This window comes from Corvus kubaryi, unplaced genomic scaffold, assembly GCF_017639235.1.
Source record: "Corvus kubaryi isolate FWS band 111438036 unplaced genomic scaffold, C.kubaryi_AGA036_p1.0 37396, whole genome shotgun sequence".
Taxonomy (NCBI): domain Eukaryota; kingdom Metazoa; phylum Chordata; class Aves; order Passeriformes; family Corvidae; genus Corvus; species Corvus kubaryi.
Window position 1 is genome coordinate 3,718,232 of NW_024581135.1, and position 18,655 is coordinate 3,736,886.

At 38.0% G+C, this 18,655-nt stretch overlaps 1 protein-coding gene across 2 annotated transcripts in view; it reads right to left on the minus strand.

Moving 5' to 3' along the window:
- Positions 1-18,655, minus strand: part of ARHGAP15 (Rho GTPase activating protein 15) — a 320,901-nt gene that overhangs the window by 103,781 nt on the left and 198,465 nt on the right. For both annotated transcript variants that reach the window (XM_042041109.1, XM_042041108.1), the window contains exon 12: positions 972-1,049. In XM_042041109.1, coding sequence (XP_041897043.1) covers positions 972-1,049 — 78 coding nt within the window. The remainder of the gene's footprint in view (positions 1-971; positions 1,050-18,655) is intronic.

Below are 18,655 nucleotides of genomic sequence, written 5' to 3' on the forward strand. Positions count from 1 at the left end.
TTGTTTCATTCAAAAGTGTAGAAAGATTTTAATGAAATTTAAGATTTGGTATTTTCCCTAATTTCTGAGAAACTTGATCTTATTTTCTTGTTAAGTAATATCAAGAGGTTTGCTATCATCAATTATATTTGCTAAACTTTTAAGTGGGAGGAGAGTTATTCTTTGGTAAGAGTACTAAAATATTTGGCGATGAATGTACTTGTCATTCATCCTTATCAGTTCCCGATATCAGCTTCCACACCTGTAACAGGATCTACTGATCAATGTTAGATTTCTTTAGGCCACATCAGTGAAAAGCATGCTATTGTATTTTTGGAAATATGTTCATTATACACAGAATCTGTGGAAATATGTTCAGTAAATATATACAGGATGGTTCTAATTCTGGTTAGCAGGTCCCCAAAATATTCATCTTTCCTCTTTCATTTTCTGGGGTCAAATCTTTGTGTTTTCAAGATCAGTGGTAAATCTTCCACTGACTTTGGCAGAGCAAGTACTCCCCTTTTAGTACTTCCTTTTAAGTTCTTTTCAGCACCTTGTTCTCTTTTGCTGGTTTCCTTTGGATCCCTGTTCTACTTTTGGTTTTGTTTAACTTTCAACATCCAAACAATCTGCTATTTTTTCTTTTAATCTTTTTCTTTCCCCCTCACTTTGTTTCCTTGGTTTCTACATATGCTTTGCTTTTTGCCACCTTATTTCACGTCTCCATTTCCTCTCGTATTTTTAGATTTGTTTGTTGTTTGTTTCTCATCTCAAGTTTAACTACTATTTTCCTCTGCTTACTCTGCTCTTTTTCCTCTCTCCTAGCTGACATTTCCCTCTGTGCAATATCTTTCTGCCTTCCCTTTCCTCTCTTTTCTAAAACAGGGCTCATCATTCTATGCCACTAATGTATAGCAGATTCTGAAATACTGTCATCTGAGACAGTTAAGTACTAAACAAAACATTACCAGGGTGGAGGAATCACTTACCCTGATTGACAACAAATCGTAACTTCTGTATTGTTGCCAGATTGCCGCTAACTCTGTATATTCCATCAACATCTAGACCTGAAAAAGAAACACATATTTCATTTTAGATCATAGAAGTATTTTTCTTTGTGCGTCTGTCAGGGAGGCAGAAGCACCCTTGCAAGTATGAAGAAGAGCAGCGCGGCGAGCGACTGAAAAACAATCCACCTGACAACAACTGAAGTGCCTCCTCACTGATGAAAGCAACAATGAAAAATAAAAGTGGGAGATTAACTTAAGTGAATACAAAACACCTAGCTGTAATTATCTTGTAATTCTGTCAGCAGAATATGGTTCCGCAAGGGGCTTTGAGTGTGACAGGAAAGCGAGGGGTAATTGGCTCTGGTGCTCATCGAGAAGGGCTGTTTGGGACAGGCACGGTGCCATGCTTGAACGTGGGATGTTTGCATTAATAGTGCCGGGGAAACTTCTCTGTTTTTCAGACATGAATTTCTGAGGCTGTGACCTTTCTGAAATAAAGCACTGAGGTGCCCATCCTGAAATCATGATGTGTGTGAGACTCCACACTACTACCATTTCTCTACTATATTCTTCATAGAGGATCAAACAGGTTTGAGGATGAAATTAAATATCCCAAGTAGCATATGCCCTGGAGTACATTTCTTCATTAATATAGGCCATTCTTTTCAAGGACAACCCGACAGTCTTGTTTCTCCCTGCATATCTACTCAAGGTTTATCTTCTAGGTGAAACTAGATGTCATACTCCCTTTTGTGACATATTATCTCCTACAGCAAGCTCTGCTGATATGAGTGTTTAAAATAGCACTTCCAGCCCCGGTTGCATAGCTGTAGCATTTCAAAGCACATGGGAACTGCTCTCCTTTTCCAGGAGAATTCACTGTGGTGCAGCACCGAACCAATCTGCATGCTTAAAAATCAAACCCACTAAAACATACATTGTCATTTCACATTTAAAACTTGCAAGTACATAAGAAGCCAAGAGAAGATACACAAACCAGGTTTTTTTAAAGGCTACTTATCCCTTGGAACACAAGTTTTAATTAGGTTTTGGCAAGCAGTTTCAGAGAAAGCCTTTCTCTTGGAAAACACTAATTTGTCAAACCCAAAAATTTTCAGAAAACACTCCCTGACAATGTATCTAGGGGGAATACTTTTACAATCTGAGATGGGGGGGAAGGGAAATATAAAGGTATAGGTAAGAGTGAAAACAAATGGAAAATCCCAGAAACCCAGTTGTGATAACACTTAAAGAAGAAGACACTGAGGTTCAAGTCTTTATTGACACTCGCACCATGCCTTGGCACACGTGTGCCATGGCCAGTGGACTCAAGTTCTTGGAGGCATTTCTCACTGATCTAGAAATATTGGAAAAAATTTACTTTTCCTTTTGATGCAGACTGACACCAAATAAAATCTTTTGTGTGTTTGCATGGTTTTTTTGTCTCTTTACAAAACACGATTTTCATTTTATGTCTATGCTGCCAGGAACATCTTTATTTGGTTTGCATTAAAAAACTTATTTTAAAAACTAATAACATTTTCTTTATCTGATTATTAATAATAATTCTGTGCTTATCTGTGTGTTTTATTAGACCATCTTCTACCCTGCACCTGTGGGTGTCCTGTAACATAATATTGAGAGTGATGATTTATTTCAGGAAGATCTCCCCTTTGGTTACAGAGGGATAAAGAAAAAGTTTATTTAAGAGAAATCAAAAAGGATTTAGTAATCAAGAAAACTTGGAAATTATCCATCTGCTGGATATATAACATATGAGCAAATGGAAATTACTAAAATGTTTAAGTAATGCAATTCTAACCTAAATCTGAGGAGTCTAATTCTGTTTTAGTAAGGGGAGAGTGAAAGAGTAATTCCCAGGTTAGGATTGCGGGATTCTTGTGGTAGAGGATTAAGAATTGCATCATGTAAATTGAAGTCTAAACCAGAAATTAAAAAGGAAAAATAAATCAAGCTAACAAACAGGCAAGCCACCAGACAGAATGTTAACTTTTGTTTGGTTCTAACTGAATTCAGTTCTTAACCTCATTGGTTATATGTAAGTGAAAACAATCCATGTCACTCTGGGTGAAATAGTCTCACATTAAGAGCATCAATTTGGAACCTGCGTAAGTCACCCAGATCAAGTGAAAATGAACAAGCTGTGTTGTAAATTGGTGGATATTACATTTTGCAACATGATCTGGAGTACACAAGTGCATTATTATTGTTAATAAATTAATTTTGGTCCAGAAATGAGTTTTGATTAGCATTTCATTTGGGCACTATACAATATGGCAGAGAAAAAAATATTTAAAAATTAAGCCAATTATAGTATTCACGTGCCATCAACTTTCTGCTCCAAGATCTTTGAAAGTTAAGCCAAACCAAACCAATGCAAATTGGTGGATTTGGACATCCTTTTCATGACCACATTATCTCAGCTGGATTGTTAACAACTTACTTTGAAAATCCAATTAGGCACAAAGGAGAAAGGCAGGGAAAGAGAGAAAAAAATATATCTTCATAGTTCTAATATCCTGATTTTATGAAAAATTTTCAAAGCAAATTCACTTTTAAGGGCACCTCTATCAAGGATAAAAACATCACTGCACTGCTGTAAGTGTTTCTTCACGGCAGGCTATAAATACTTAGGGAACAAGATGAAACAAAAGCCTTGCCCAGTTTCCTATCTGGTTTAAGTGTAGTGGTAAAGAAACTTTCAGGAAAAGAATATTCATTGTAATAAAGTCAACTTTAGTTCACTATAGGATGACCTTCTTGTGTTTTGTAGTAGGGTTTATCGGGGAGGAATCATTGGATTTTGCCCTAAAGGAGAACAAGTATTTTATTTGCTTTATATTCCAGCCTCCAACTCTGTTTCTGTTTGTTTTAATGAGGAACCTGAGAACAGGATGGACCCACAATTAGAAATTATAGCCAAAAGGACGATAATGACTTCAATATTTCCACGCTGAAATTTGTAATAGTAAAAGAAATGTAGCAAAAGGTCTTATTCAAGAATACGTAAGTTCAGCTGCCAAATTATAGTAAATCTTAACTACTTTAGTTTAAAAAAATTGTACAGGTGCTCCTGATGAGAAAGTTAAAAGGCAACTGGACTCAGGCTTGGCTGAGATTCATGAACAATAATGAAAGTTGTAGTCACTCTGCACTGCACAAGAAATGTTAGAAGAATAGTTATTTAAAATATTTCTTGCACTGCTATCCAAAATGGAAGTAACCATGAATGCAGGCCAGTGTCAGATCTAGTACCAGGCTGAGCCGGAACCAGGTGTTGCAGAGAGATATTAAACAGACAATTATATTTTAGGTGATATATTTATTCAAAGAAATTTTTTAACATACTAGATTTCAATATTTGTTGAAGTAGTCCGTGTGATTTATTAACTGCAGTTAAATGTTCTCATTAATTCCTTTCTGTTGCATAGAAAAGAATCCCTCTCCCAAATCACTCTGGATTCTGTCTAATCTTAATCTCTATTTGACAATATCTTCAAACGGAATATAAAAAGAAATTCTCTATGTGCAGGGAGAAAGGGGTGGTGGTATGCAGAAATTTCTCTGGTTTTTAACAAGACTTAGAATTTAAAACACAACATTTTAAAGAGCACTAGGTAACTTCCTGCCTGGAAACCCATGGAACTTTCACAATTAATGTATCCTGAAATAGGTGTGGTCCCCAGGCCTGTTTTGTAAAAGAAGCCGTCGTGCTGGATTCAACAACAAAGTGAAGTACAAACTTGAAGAAAGGCATTCTTTAGTTAGTCCTTTCATTTAAAATCAGTTATGTTCAGGGCAAAACTATTGTATTTCAAAGGAGCCTATTATGCCTTCCCATAAACAGAAAGATCATACGTTTTAAAACTAAAGTATCATTATGCAATCAAGCTGTTGTATTATAAACTATTTTGTGGGCTCAGATGCCCAGGGCTATCTTTACAAATATTTAAGAGGTCATTATCAGGGTATGTTCTCCCTAAAACTATAATTCTTTCCTCGTGTTTTCATATGCATCTTACCATAAATATCTGATTTATAAACAATTTTTTTCTAAAGTTTACTAAGGGCACAAAAGTGAGGCAAGAAATCATTTAAAGAAGCAGAAATGAGGGCATACAGCAAATACCTCCAAGTCGAAATACTATGATGAGAAAAACACAAAACAACGTGCAACAAAATTAAAATTTCACAAAAGGATCAATATGTGTATTCCAGTAGAAGGAAAATCATGAAGAGTATCAAAGAATGAACCTGACGCACTAAAATTTGGCATTAAAATACTGTATCTGCATAGGGTGACAAAATGTACCCAGAATTTCAGGTGAATGTGTGAGCAAAAATAACACTTTTTGTCTTACGCCATAGAAATCAGAGGTGAAAATGATGAAAACCACGAAGCAAATATGAGCTACACCCCAGAAAGTGTTGCTGACATCCCTCTCCTGCTTCTTGATGTGGCAGATATATGCCCAAACCTCCTGGAGCAGTGCTGGGGGCTGGCACTGGGGTTGGCTCTGCTCTGCTGGGACAAAGCTGCTGTTTTGGTCACCAGAACTACCCCCTTCTTGTTCTCTGAGCAGATTATCACATTTTTGAGGCTTAAAACATCCCAGCAACATATCATCAATTGGTATGGAAACAGGTCCATCTCCCGTCCAGAGAGAGTACCTGGCTACCATGGAAGTGGGTGCCATAAAAATGTCATGCTAGACACTTCTACCAGATAGAGTTAGGCCTAGGAGATCAGAGTCTGGTTGATATGGGAAGTCAATCTGAAGGACAAAAAGATAACCACTGTTTTAAAAAACATCCATTTTCATTGGTGGCCATGATATGCTTGTGCCTCTCATCTGCAAATAAAATACAGAGAAATATTTGGAAATGACTAAGGCTGAAGAGTTATTCTAATATTGTAAAAGCAGAGAAGGGATGCTCTTGGAGACAGGCTAGACTGACCTCACTCACAGACAGTCTACTTAAATAATTAATTCAGGACACTATGAACAAATAATTCATAACAAAATATCATTAATCCCAAGCAGCATGGTTTCATGGAAATCAGGGCTTTGTCTAGCAAACTCGTTGCATTTTTTGATGGAACTGAATATTTGACAGGTCTGGTTGGTGAAGGCAATGGTGTTGAAATAGTGTGTTTGGCTTTCCGTGCTGCCTTTGACTTAGTGCCACATGACATTTTGATCAAAGCACTTGCATTCTATAGAATTAACAGGGCATATATTACATGGATTAAAAACTGGCTCAGTGACAGACCTCAAAATGTGGTAGTTAATGGGAGATATCAGTTAGCAAGGTCAGAACTGGCACAGCTCTCCAGAGCAGAGCTCTCATCCAGTGCCATCTAATACCTCTATCAGAGACGGGACAATGAGAGAAAAAATTCCCTTGGCAAAATAAGCAGATGACACAAAGGTCAGGGAGAGATACTCAATGATGACAAGGACAGGTAAAGTTACAGAAGATCTGAACTACTACCTTAAACAGCCACAGTCTGGCAAAATCAGGTTCGGTATGGAGAAACAAAAGGTACATCCAACACTCTGGAGTTAGGCTACAAAGGACGTGAGGTTTAAATAAATATCTGAACATGATCTCTGAGCTCAGTCTACAGCAAACAGGACTAAAGTAATCTCTTGAATTATAAAGGAGTATCAAAGAAGCAGGGATGAGACTGAACCTCTTCGTGGGCTACAAACAGGATCTGTAGTACAGCATTGCACTTGATAGCAAAGTAAATAACACGGAACATAAGATATATGTTTTGTTTCTTCCTATTAAAGAGAAGATGGAGAAATGTCCTTTACATCCATACATTTCACATGATTTGAAGGTACTGGACTCCCTTCCAGCACTGCCAAGCTGTAGGACTTGTGACAGACAAGCCTGAATTCAAGGTAGCATCAACAAGATTTTCGTTATTCTATGATCAGTAGAAATCCAACACTGATTTAGAATTTAGTAAAGGCACAGATAGTGGGGGAAAGAAAGGAGAGGGAATATTGTACCAGTCCTTAACAGGCTGTGAAATGGCTCCATTGGAGGTGTCTGATATGAGGTTTGGTGAATCTCTTTAGGAAATTAGCTGAAAAGAAATAATTCTATGTTTGACTGCAATAATATCAAGAAGATGAGGGGCATTCCTACATAAAAAGAGAATCTCATTTTTTCATGCAGTAATAACTCCAAGATGCAATGAAAGGAGAAAAGCTTGACTAAGATCTTATTGTTTTCAAGACCCTATAGAAACCGTTTAATGGAAGCAATTAAAACACTGAATATGAGCATTACATACTGAGAATGAGTAACAAGTGAATATGATGGAGGATATACTTCATTCTGTTTCATGTCACTCGATGGCAGAATTTCCACTTAGATATTTATACACAAATAAATAAGGGCAGCAAGAGTACAAAGCAAGCGTAATTTAAATGAGCACACAGTTCACTGCTACGCGGGGCTGCTGCTTAATGCCCAAATCAAGCTTGCTCTGCCTCCGTCTTCTCCTCTATTGTGCTGTGCTTTGACATTCAAGAAGTTTATGGTTTAAAAGCCCCAGGAACAACAAGACTTACTCAGGAGGCTGCCTGTAACAAGAAACTAAACTAAGCTTTGAGACTATTTGTTTTGAATGAAGCCGTCGAACACGCAGCGTGCTCACTGTAATTTTGCCCTTACCTCCAATATATACTTTTGCCATTCTGCTAGTCCCTCTTCTTGCAGCTAAACAAAGTGACCTCATTGCTTTCCACTGTATTTTCTTTTAAACATTGGCTGGGATGATTGAGATTCAGGAATGTGGGAAAATGGATTCCCAAGCCACGTCCATCCCCTTTAATTCTGAGCTGTAATTTTTGGCTTGGCTTGAATCACAGTCATCACATTTCAGTCTGAATCTCTCTGTAAAGTGATCTTTCTTAAACATTTCTTTCACTCATCATGGGATCAGAAACAAAGCCATTCTAGTCTTTCAGCGAAACACTTACAAACGTCTTTTTACAGCGACTCACAAGAGCTGAATTTCCTTTAAAAATGTTTGAAAAAGAGGAGGTTTTCATTGCCTGATTGTCCTCTTTGTGAATCTTGTCATCTGTATGCCATGAGCTACAGCTATTTTAATCTGTTTTTGTTTGCAATCCATTTGGTGTCCGCCCAAGAAAATGCAGGTGATTCTAATTAACTTACTGCTGAAGATGTGGAAAAATCTCAATTGTGCGAAAGAGAATTATACACTTAAAACCTTCCCTCTATTATTTATAACAGCTTATTAATGAAAATGATTACATGAATACATTTACCACCTGATTCATCTTTGTTCACTTTTTAAATCAACAAGGTTTATGCTAAAGGGGAAAAAATGTCTACCAAATACAGACCTCAAGTACACACATCAGCTTGCTGGTTTCAATGGAATGGCAGTTTAAAAGGAAATAGCATTGTCTTCATGCAACACAGTATAATATCTGAAATTGCCAAATGTTTGGAAGTGGCTGTTCTCTCTCTGTAACACATCAGTATTTAATTTTTGGGGATGTTTATTTCTGTTTTGTTCACGTGTTTGTTTTCTCTTTTAACACCTCCTTCACCACTCCTATTCCCTTTCATTTGCTGCAGTTACTGCTTCTCACGTACAGGTTAGGAGGTCCATTCTGACCAATCCTTAATTTGTCTGAAACAAAATAAGATTTCTTTGGTTTTCTGCTACTTTATCAAGTATAATTTTTTTCATGATAACCAAGAGTGATCAAGGGTGGTGAGGCCCTGGCACAGGTTGCCCAGAGAAGCTGTGGATGCCCTGTCCCTGGAAGTGTTCAAGGCCAGGTTGGACAGAGCTTGGAGCAACCTGGGATAGTGGAAGGTGTCCCTCTCCATGGCAGGGGTGGAATGAGATGAGGTTTAAGGTCCCTTCCAATGCAAACTATTCTATGATTTTATATTAAATCAACGGATGTTACCTGCATTGACTTTTCTGCTAGGTACAGCTACCAACAGGCAGTTTACCACCTTCCATTTCTATTATTCCATGCCACACTCTGATAGTCTAATTTGAATGTGATGACAATATGGATAATGCTGTTTATTTTGGGGAGGATGAAAGCCTGAAAAAAGGTTATCATTTTAGGAGAAGCTGACTATGGGAAAACTCATCCACTATGTGACATGATCAGAACAGCTGCGGATGTAATGTGGAGGGTGGGGGAGAAGAGAGACAAGGTATTTTGTATGTTCAAGAAATATATACAACACTGCCGTTTCTTATATCCCAGCTGTGCCTGTTAACTTCTGGAAACATGTAGAGCTCAGCAATAAAGCATACTTGACTGATATTTACTGCAATGTGCATTATAAGACATTTTCTGTCACACATTATGTTCTGAAAGAGTTAAGTAACATGAAAAGTACAGGCTCGAGATTATATCTGTCATGGATGAAAATACTACATTTATGCCTCATTGTAATCCATTCATTGGTTTATGTACCCCAGCCCTCCAGGGAGTGTCACAACTCCACATGATACTGCTGAGAGCTGTGTTTTGCTTTTGGATTTCTGATTTAGCTGAAAGAAGTTTAAAAACACATGTAGCCTGACAACTCCCTATTGGCTATACAGCCGAGGAGGGTCAAGAGCATAAACCATTCCAGAAAAAGCCAGCTGTGACTTAGGCTCACTGTAAAGATCTGCCTCTTACAAACAGTAGCAGACAAGAAATTTATGCATTTTGCTAAATCCTCCCACTTTGGTTGAACTGTGCTTCATTTGGGGATCCATCATCACCAACATCGTGCCTGTGCTTTTTGAGCAACATCAGAACAGTAAAGGAAACTGCACTTTTGGGGGAGGGGGGTGGTCCAATATCCTTATAGGAGTATGCAGAACTTCCAGTCAGGTCCATTGACACCACCAGTAGGAACTGTGGTTAAAGCTAAGGGACAGCTACAGTTCTCCAAAGATCCCTTGTTCCCAATGCTGATTTTAAGAAGAATTTAGTGCACAGCAGGGACAAATCTTTTCCCCGTCTTTCACAATAGAGAGAGATTAAATTAGACATCAGTAGTGTCACCTCCCCATCCTGACTAGAGCTGCTTCTTGTTGGACTTTGAACAGTTGGAAGTGGAAGAACTCTATGTGTGGGCAAAGAAAACCTCCAGCCAAAGTGGGTAAGGAGTTTGCATTTTCTAGACTGCAGCACCTTTGCTTGGCAAAGAGATTTTTTTTTTTTTATGGTAACGACTGGGATAGGAAGTTTAAGGTGGAATATGGATATTTAGGCAGCAAATTGAAAGTCATAGAACTGCTTCTTCCATAATATTTTGGTTGTAGAGATAGTTGAGGAGTCCAGATAGGCCCAACACTCTTTATAACAGATCCATTATTTGGTAGCCTGACACTGTGCTCTGTCCAGCCTTAGATGTCTCAAGGTTATCTGTGTTATCTCCAGGATCAGGTCCTACTCAGCTGCCCAGGGACACATCCTCCAGCTCCTGAGCATCGCTGGGGACGGATGCCAAGGCAGAGCTTAGTTCAACAGCGGCTAAAGAAATATCAGTGGGGCACTTGGTAGCACTTGTTTTGTTGCATAGCACAGAAGGCTGGATCTGTGTCCTGAAGTTAGAAATCAGACCTGTTTGGGGACAGACAACAGAGGTTCTGAGTTTCTAGCAGAGGAATGTGCAGAACCCTGCTCTAAAATCTGAGCTGGGGCTCTAATGTGCAGTTGGTAATGGCATTTGTTATTCACATTGTATTGTAGGCATCTATCTTTGTGTTTGCTTTTTATCTTTAAGAAGGAGTAAACATTTAAAAAGCAGATTCTTTAGTCTAAGGCACACTATCAGACACCTTTGGGTGTTACAGTCCACAGCTGTGTGGAAAACCCAGAGGCTCTCTTGGAAGATAAGTATTCACACAGCTATCCAACACCAACTCACTGAATTCTTAGCATTGCATATCTGCCTAACATATAAATGTGATAATACAAAGGTGTGTGTGCATGTGCATACAGAGATAACTTTTGCTTTAATAGGGTCTTTTTCAGTGTACGTTGCTCACATTTAAAGACCCAATAATGGTGAAAAATATGGGATTCCACTGAATGCCCTAACACCTTCTGTAGTCTAAATCTCTAGTCTAAGAAGTAAAATTTTCTTGTTTTTGCAAAATTCATATTTAGTGTTATGAAACAGTGACATTAAGCAGTATTATGGGAAACAACAGAGACATTAATTTTAATATGACACAAACCTATTGTGCTTACATATTTTTCCACTTTAATTTGGCATATTAGCTGCAGGACTCTGCAGCTACATATATAGATTATTTTTCCTGCCATTTCCACTGTGTTTTCTGTCCCCAGACAGGTTCAAATAACTTAAAAACTTTTTTTTTTGGCCTCCATTTAATTTGGGAAAAATCTGATCAACAAAGCAACACTCAGCAAAACACATAAGTCAAGGTGTCTGCAGAAACCATAAAAATCTTGCATTGGATTACAAAGAGTGGTAAGTACCAAAACTTAGGAGACTGGTGCATCCTTCATTACTTTGGCAGAAGCAGCTCCATAGTTTTCATGCTGTGGTTTGACAGGAATTCCATGACAGACTACACTAAAACAGCACAAGACTTGTGTATGAGTTGCTCAGGGACTCCTTGAAAAATGTTACTAAAGTATAGTCTGAAAAGGAAGACATTTCTTTCTACTTTGAAATATGCAAATAATAAAAAAAACCCACCTCAATGAAATACAAATTATATAACTAAAACATAGCTGAGACATGCAAGAAATACATAAAAATACTGGCGCATAAAAATACTGATTTCTGATAAGAGAAAACCTAAGTTGCTGGCAATAAAATGCACTGGATATCTGTTAGCTGAATTTTGGGTGAAGTAAATGCATAAATATGAGTACCATTTGATATTTTCACGGAAGATAATTATTTTAAAATTTAAAGCTACAGGAAGAAATCTGATTTGAATCATTGTATCTTAATGCTGACTGTGGCATGGAATGATGTAAGGAAGGTAGAAATCCAATCTCATCCCTTTTACTAGGGTTCACATAGACCCTCTGGTATTTCTGAAGGCTTGGAAAGATGAAGTTGGCATAAATTGTTTTTCATATCTAATTTCCTTCTTTGGTGAAAATTCCAGTAATTATTAATGACATTTACTATGCAGACATCCAAGGCAGTTGCAGGGTTTCTAACAGGAACACTTGCTGTGAGCTGTGGCCTTTGTGTTTTTAAGGTATGACATATCAGAACTCAAAAATGCAACTGAAATAGGGATAATAAAAGACACCATTGTGAACAATTTCTGGTGTGCAAATTCAGATACTTTCCAGGCATCCACATCACAAGAGTTTGAAAAGTATCAAAAAATATTGTGTCTTTGTGGCCACTGCTGGAAGGACAGTCCTGCAGGTCACAGATCAGGGCAGTAAATAAAGTGTAGCTGCTCTGATTTTGTGTCAAAGTAGGAAAACCTGCCTGCATAAATAGCACCCTTCCAGCACCTTCCACCTCTTTGTTTGGATTCAAGTCCGGCTTGCAGTTTGTTTGGGCTGGAGAATTTGAATGGTTTTGTTTTCAGTGGTTAGAGGAGATGCTCAGCTTGTTCGAAGTTAAGTTTATAGTCTAAGTGAAAGCAGTTTCCAGTAGAAGAGGATGTATCTTATCTTTCTACAAAGGTTTATTAAAAATATGTAGCACCTGATAATTTAACACCGAATGAGTGGCTGCTAAATTTCCCCCTGTCTTTGTCCTTCTGTCTCACACACACAAACACAGGAATGCTTCTCGCCTGCCAAGCTATGTGCCAAGATTTTGTTCACTTTAATCTCAATCATATGAGTTAGAGAACCATGAAACAAAGTTTCTACCAAGTATGCTGACAGATTTTTAGTTCTCGTGGCTCCACAGGGCATCACTACAAGTACACAGAGGAACTTTTCTTATTAAAGCTTTCTGAGCTGATCCATTTTCCATTTAAGTCAACATGAGCAGTATCACCATGAGGAACTCAACACTTGCTAACTGATACCATACACTCATCAAAATTATTTCATTTCTAAGTAAACAAAAAGCTGTGGTACCTCCAACACCATTGTGTGGTTACTGCTGGCCTGGGGAAGCCATTTGGTGGCAGCTACTTCAGCGTGTTATGTCACATAACACCATGTCAGCTCAGGACTGACAAATCAAAGCAGATGGTTCGAAATATTGGGGGGAATTTTTCCTGGGGAGGTGAAGAAAAGAGGCATGGAACAACCTCTTTCGGCCTTTTGGGGACTTTCTTATCTTCTGAGTGAAGACATTTCAGAGATATCGTCTTACCCTTGGTTTGGAGGCATCCATGGTGATTTTAAGAGCCACAGTATCACCTGTATATGGCCCATAATCTTGGCAATTAAACAAGTTCCTGTCCTTTGTTTTAAGTCTTGAATGAAAATCTGAGTATCTACATTTTTTTCAAATAGATAAAACTTAAGGCCCTGAAACAACGAAACTCTGACCCATTTCCTTAACTGTAAGGCACAACTGTTGACCACAGACTAGATCTATTCAGATCCTTCAAGAAAAGTCTCCATCTGTCTTGGTGGACAGAGGTTTGTATTAATAAAGCAGGAATTATAGGAAGAAATAACCTATATCCATTTCAAAGCAGAATAAGCATGAGAAAGCAGTTTCTGATTGCAATATCTGTCTCCCAAAAATTTCAATTATTTGAAAGGCATCATCTCTGACACCATGCCCAGAAAAGGGGCATGAAGGAACCACAAGGAGAGAGCTGGAGGATCCAAGAGGTATGGGGTCTGCTGTGTTATGAAACAAAATGCTCTCATTTTGCTCTCATCTACATCTGTGCCATTCCTCCCAAACTCTTGTTTGAGTGAAAACAAAAGAAGTTGGTTTGCTTTATAACTGCATCCATGATCCATGTGGATCCTGATCGTAATGAAACAATCTGCTGAGCCAACATACAACAGGAGATCTTTGAAAGACTTGTTAGTTCCCTGGGGGTCTATCATGCAGTAGCCAATTTAGGGACAATTTCTTTTACTAGATTGCTAACAATATCAGTTTCATAATTTCAGGGGAGCAAAACAAGCTAAAAAAAATCTTCTCTTAAAGAAGCGAAAGCCTTCATATAAAGCCTCCTTTTGAAGCTGCCCTCCTCTTTTGCCCTCTGCCTTCCTCCTGAAGCTCTCTGTTGGTACAATTTCTCTCACTTAGGTATCAATCCCATTAGACTGTGGTATTATATGGTTAAAACATTGATGTAACACAAGCTGCAAATAATTGAAGTAATAAAATACAACTGCAGTTATTTGCTCTCTTGAATTGCAGGGAGAAAAAAAAAAGGAGACGGGTTTTTTTAAACTGACCCCATAGTGTTGCATACAGAGAGTAAAACTTCTTTTATAGTGTGTTTTCTTTTACTGCTGCAAAACTTTTTTGAAAAAATTACAGTGTAGTTGTAGTAGCTTTTTTTTTTTCTCCATAGGAAAAGTGATTAGTTTGCATTGTGGAATTACTCCTTCATAATATTTTAAAAAATATAACTTCCTATTTAAGCAGAGAGACATAGAAAGGCTCTGAAACTACACCTCTTTTCCTTTTAAAGGAACTTAATGGACTTAACTTCTATTTTTGTGTGTGTGTCTGTGAGTGAACATTTCTTCTAGGCCAAGATTCATTTTGTCAAGTGTTAGCCCAAAGTGTTCTATTAATGGCTGAACTGTAAAGTCTGACTAAATGGGGTTTGCAGTGGAAATCCTGCCAGCTCCTTGTCGGTGATGGCATGTGTACTGTAGCAGGGCATGGTGCCTCACAGCCTCAGCTTATTCAGGGGAAAAAGAGAGGAGTTTTGTGTCTCTCTTTTTACCTTTTTCATGGCTAGGAGGTGAATACCCTCATGTGTGAGCTTTCCTGAATCTGCCTTTGACCAGGGGGTGAGTCAGGACCTTCATTCTTTCTTTGGCACAGAGCAAGTAACACACACAAAATCAGCTGGCTTTAAATTTCTCTGGACTTTTTGTTTCAGCGCGTACAAGTGTCAGCTCCTTGATTTACAAAGTGTATTAACATTATTTTAATATCTAGAAAATGTTGTTTGATTCTTTTTTATTTCGTAGGTTAAGTGGTTTGTTTTATTTATTATGCCTATTGAACAGGGTTTTATGGAAAATTCGGAAGACAAAATGCCCTGTTTCCTTCTACATGTTCACAAATAGATATATTATACAATGCTAGAAAAAGGCAAAAGGCCAAACTCATCTCTGGTGTAATTCCAGTAAAAGCAATAAAATTACACAAGGCATGAATTTGGCCCAGGCATTGTAAATGTTACTCTGGTGCGCACTGAGTGTCTGCTTGTTGTTACTGGCACAGCTTAAAATACAAATCCCCCCTTTTTTTTCATAGAAATGGATACATGTCTCTGGAACAGATTAATCAATGAACCAGGTATCAGGTAACTATGACAAAGACAACAACTGGTTCAAATGCCTGCCTGTTTTATGGCTTTTTCCTCTTCTAACCAACTTAGAGTCTCTTCTTTCAAATTCTTAAATAATTATATATTTATTCTCTTTTGTGCCTTGTCATTCCAAGGCTTTTATTCCTTTTTTCGTAGGTTTTTTTTTTTTTTTTTTTGGTCTGTTGTCTCCTTTTCTCTAATTTGTCTTGTATGCCCTTCCGTGATGTTTCCTGTTGACACTTCTTGATATTTTTTTCTAACTCAGAATGTGGCTTTCTAGCAGACACAGAGGCCCCAGAGTGAATACCCTCCAGAGCCAACTCTGACTTGGACCTTGCACAACACTATTAACTGGCTCTTACTCTAAGAAAGGTGGCTATAGTGGGATTGCCTGAGCCTGAAGACAGAAATGGTTGAGGAAAGCTTGCCAATATGTTTGCACTAAATTCAACCGCTCTTAATTTCTACTCAAAGGAAGAGTTTATAAAAAAAAAAGTAAAATTAAAAAAAAAAAAATAAAAGCACCAAACATTTTAAATCACAAACTTGCAAGGGCTTTTCTCAGAACTTTGTTGTTTTATATTGCATTCATCTGAACATTTGAGTTTATGCACGTTGGACACTTTAAAGTAAACACAGTTCAATGCCCTCAGAAACAGATTTCTTCAGCACACTAGAATTCCCTGGAAAAAGGTTTTATCTGCTGAACTGCTGGATATTTGTGTGTGTGTGCAATTTTTTTTCCTATCAGCTTGTTTTGTTTCCCCCTTTTTTTTTTTTTTCTTTCCTTTTGCATTCAGTGCATATAAAAGTTGGGAGCAGAAGCCTCCTTGGAGCAAGATAGAATCATAAAAGACTTCAGGAGTCTCATCACAAGCTAAACAGTACAAATTGTGCATTCTTCATGGAAGTATTAGCTTTTAGTGCGTGCCTGGATCCAAGCATAATAGATTATCCCAAAGTGGGAAAGAATGAACAGTACAAAATTAGCAGAACTGGGAGCTCAGATCATTTGGTGGAGCAACATGATCTCTGTAACTTTCAGGGTACTGAATTCTAAAGCCACTGGAAACAGAATGTAAAATTATATCAGAGTAAGCAAGGAAGCATGTGTAGGCCTGGGAGAATCAAACAAGACCTTGGAAAATGTGTTTCCAGAGGAGAACAAGGACTGAAGATCAGTGAATGAGCTTGTAGGAAACAAACTGCTATTCATGAAAAATTTCTTGCTCTGAGGATAGAAAGATATGAGAGAGAAAAAACACAAAATACATTTCTGTGGTTGTTCAGGGGCCAAGTGCTGTTGGAGAATAATCCTGCACTCAGACAGAAATATAAAATGGCACAGGATAGGTCAGTCTCCTGAGGTTTCCCTTCTCAGGGAAGCCTTGCCAGAACAAATCCTTCATGCCACTGGCTGATGGGTTTGGTCTAACTGTGCTGGGAAGTATCCCAGGAACACTGTGCGTTTACTGGGAGCTCCAAGATGGTGGTGAGCATACCCTGGCAGACGTACCCTGTACTTTCCTACTGCCTCCCTCAGGTCCTCAGGGATGGGGATGCACTTTTTTGAGTACCAAATAAACTTAACATTTTGCTTAAGCTAAATAAATCCTGAGGAACATGTTGTTGAACACAAAGCTGATAATGACTATTATAATACATACAGAGGTTGAGATAGATGGTGGAGTCACCATCCCTGGAGGAATTTAAAAGCTGTGTAGATATGGAACTTGGGGACATGGTTTAGTAGTGGCAGTGGCAGAGCTGGGGGAATGCTTGGACTTGATGATCTTAGAGGGCTTTTGCCACCTAAACAATTCTGTAAATTTCTAGGGGTTTTATACAGTGGTTATTGATCCATTCCTTGGCTGCACAAGCTTTGTGTCTTCTGCCATCCTCACTGTTTTATAATCCACTAACTCCACCATACCAAAGACAATGATGCCAGCATGGGAATCCTCAACTTTAAGAGGTGCTTGGGATTTTTTTTTTTTCTTTTAAAATTCTTCTGCAGTGTTTTCTTCCATTAGCAAATGAGATAGCATTAGACTGTTTTAAAAACTCATTTTTCCCTAGCTGCATAAATATATTCGCAATACTTTATATTTTTTAAAACTCATTTCCTCTTTGCTTAACTCCTTGAGATAAGTGAACTCTTCTCTATGTAAACATTCTACCAGAATGCTGACTACCTTTTAAGCAATATATGATTTAGAAGGTAATGAAATATCACTTTCTTTTTCCTTTTTTTTTTTTTTTTATAAATAGGTTTTAAAGTGCTTTTAGCTGCACTTTAGCTTTTAGATTAACAGATAAAACTGATGAAAGGGACACAACCTTCTGTCACAGGGTAGCATGGCATTTGGGAGGTGAGGTAGTTTAAAATGCCATTTTTATCTTCATTTCTCTCCGTTGGGATGACTATATTTCTTTACTACATCCCATAAGGTACTTTTTCTTTGTCCATAAAAGCATTTTCTTCCTTAAATCCTGAATATTCTGCAGTATGAGACTGTGTGTCTGCACGTCTGCAATGATCTTGTGCATAATCAAGCACAGCTATGGACATTAAGTTAATTAAAGCCACAATGAGTATCAGTTTTAGGCACTTTGGGGTGTCAAACTTTGGAAACCAATGAGAAATCTGAATTTTGGAGAGCAAGAACTTAAATTTTCTTTCAAAACCATGCCCTCTTAAGATTGCACATCCAGCCTTTAAGTGCCTAATTGTCCCCTCTGAAGTCTCACTGGTGCTACCCCAAATCACCCCCCAAGCCAAGAGCCCCACACTCAGGGGAGTTTTTGTCACTGCTCTTATTTAACATGATTTGTTCCTTGGGTCTCAGAGCAATGAAACCCAGTAAATAATACATTGGACACACAGAGAAGATAACAAAAGGAAATAGTTAAGGTACTATAATAATTTTAGCCATTCTTTTTTCAGGTCACTATAATCTGCCCAAAGATAACTAATTGTTCAAAGTAAACATTCCACTCCGACCACAAAAGGAATCCATTACACAAACATATAATTCACAGTCATTTTTAGTGGGTTGTAAACAGTTTGGAATGAGCATAAAATGGGACAAAAATCAAAGTGAGCATTTAGAAATGAAAAAGTGTTTGCTACAAAAGGTCA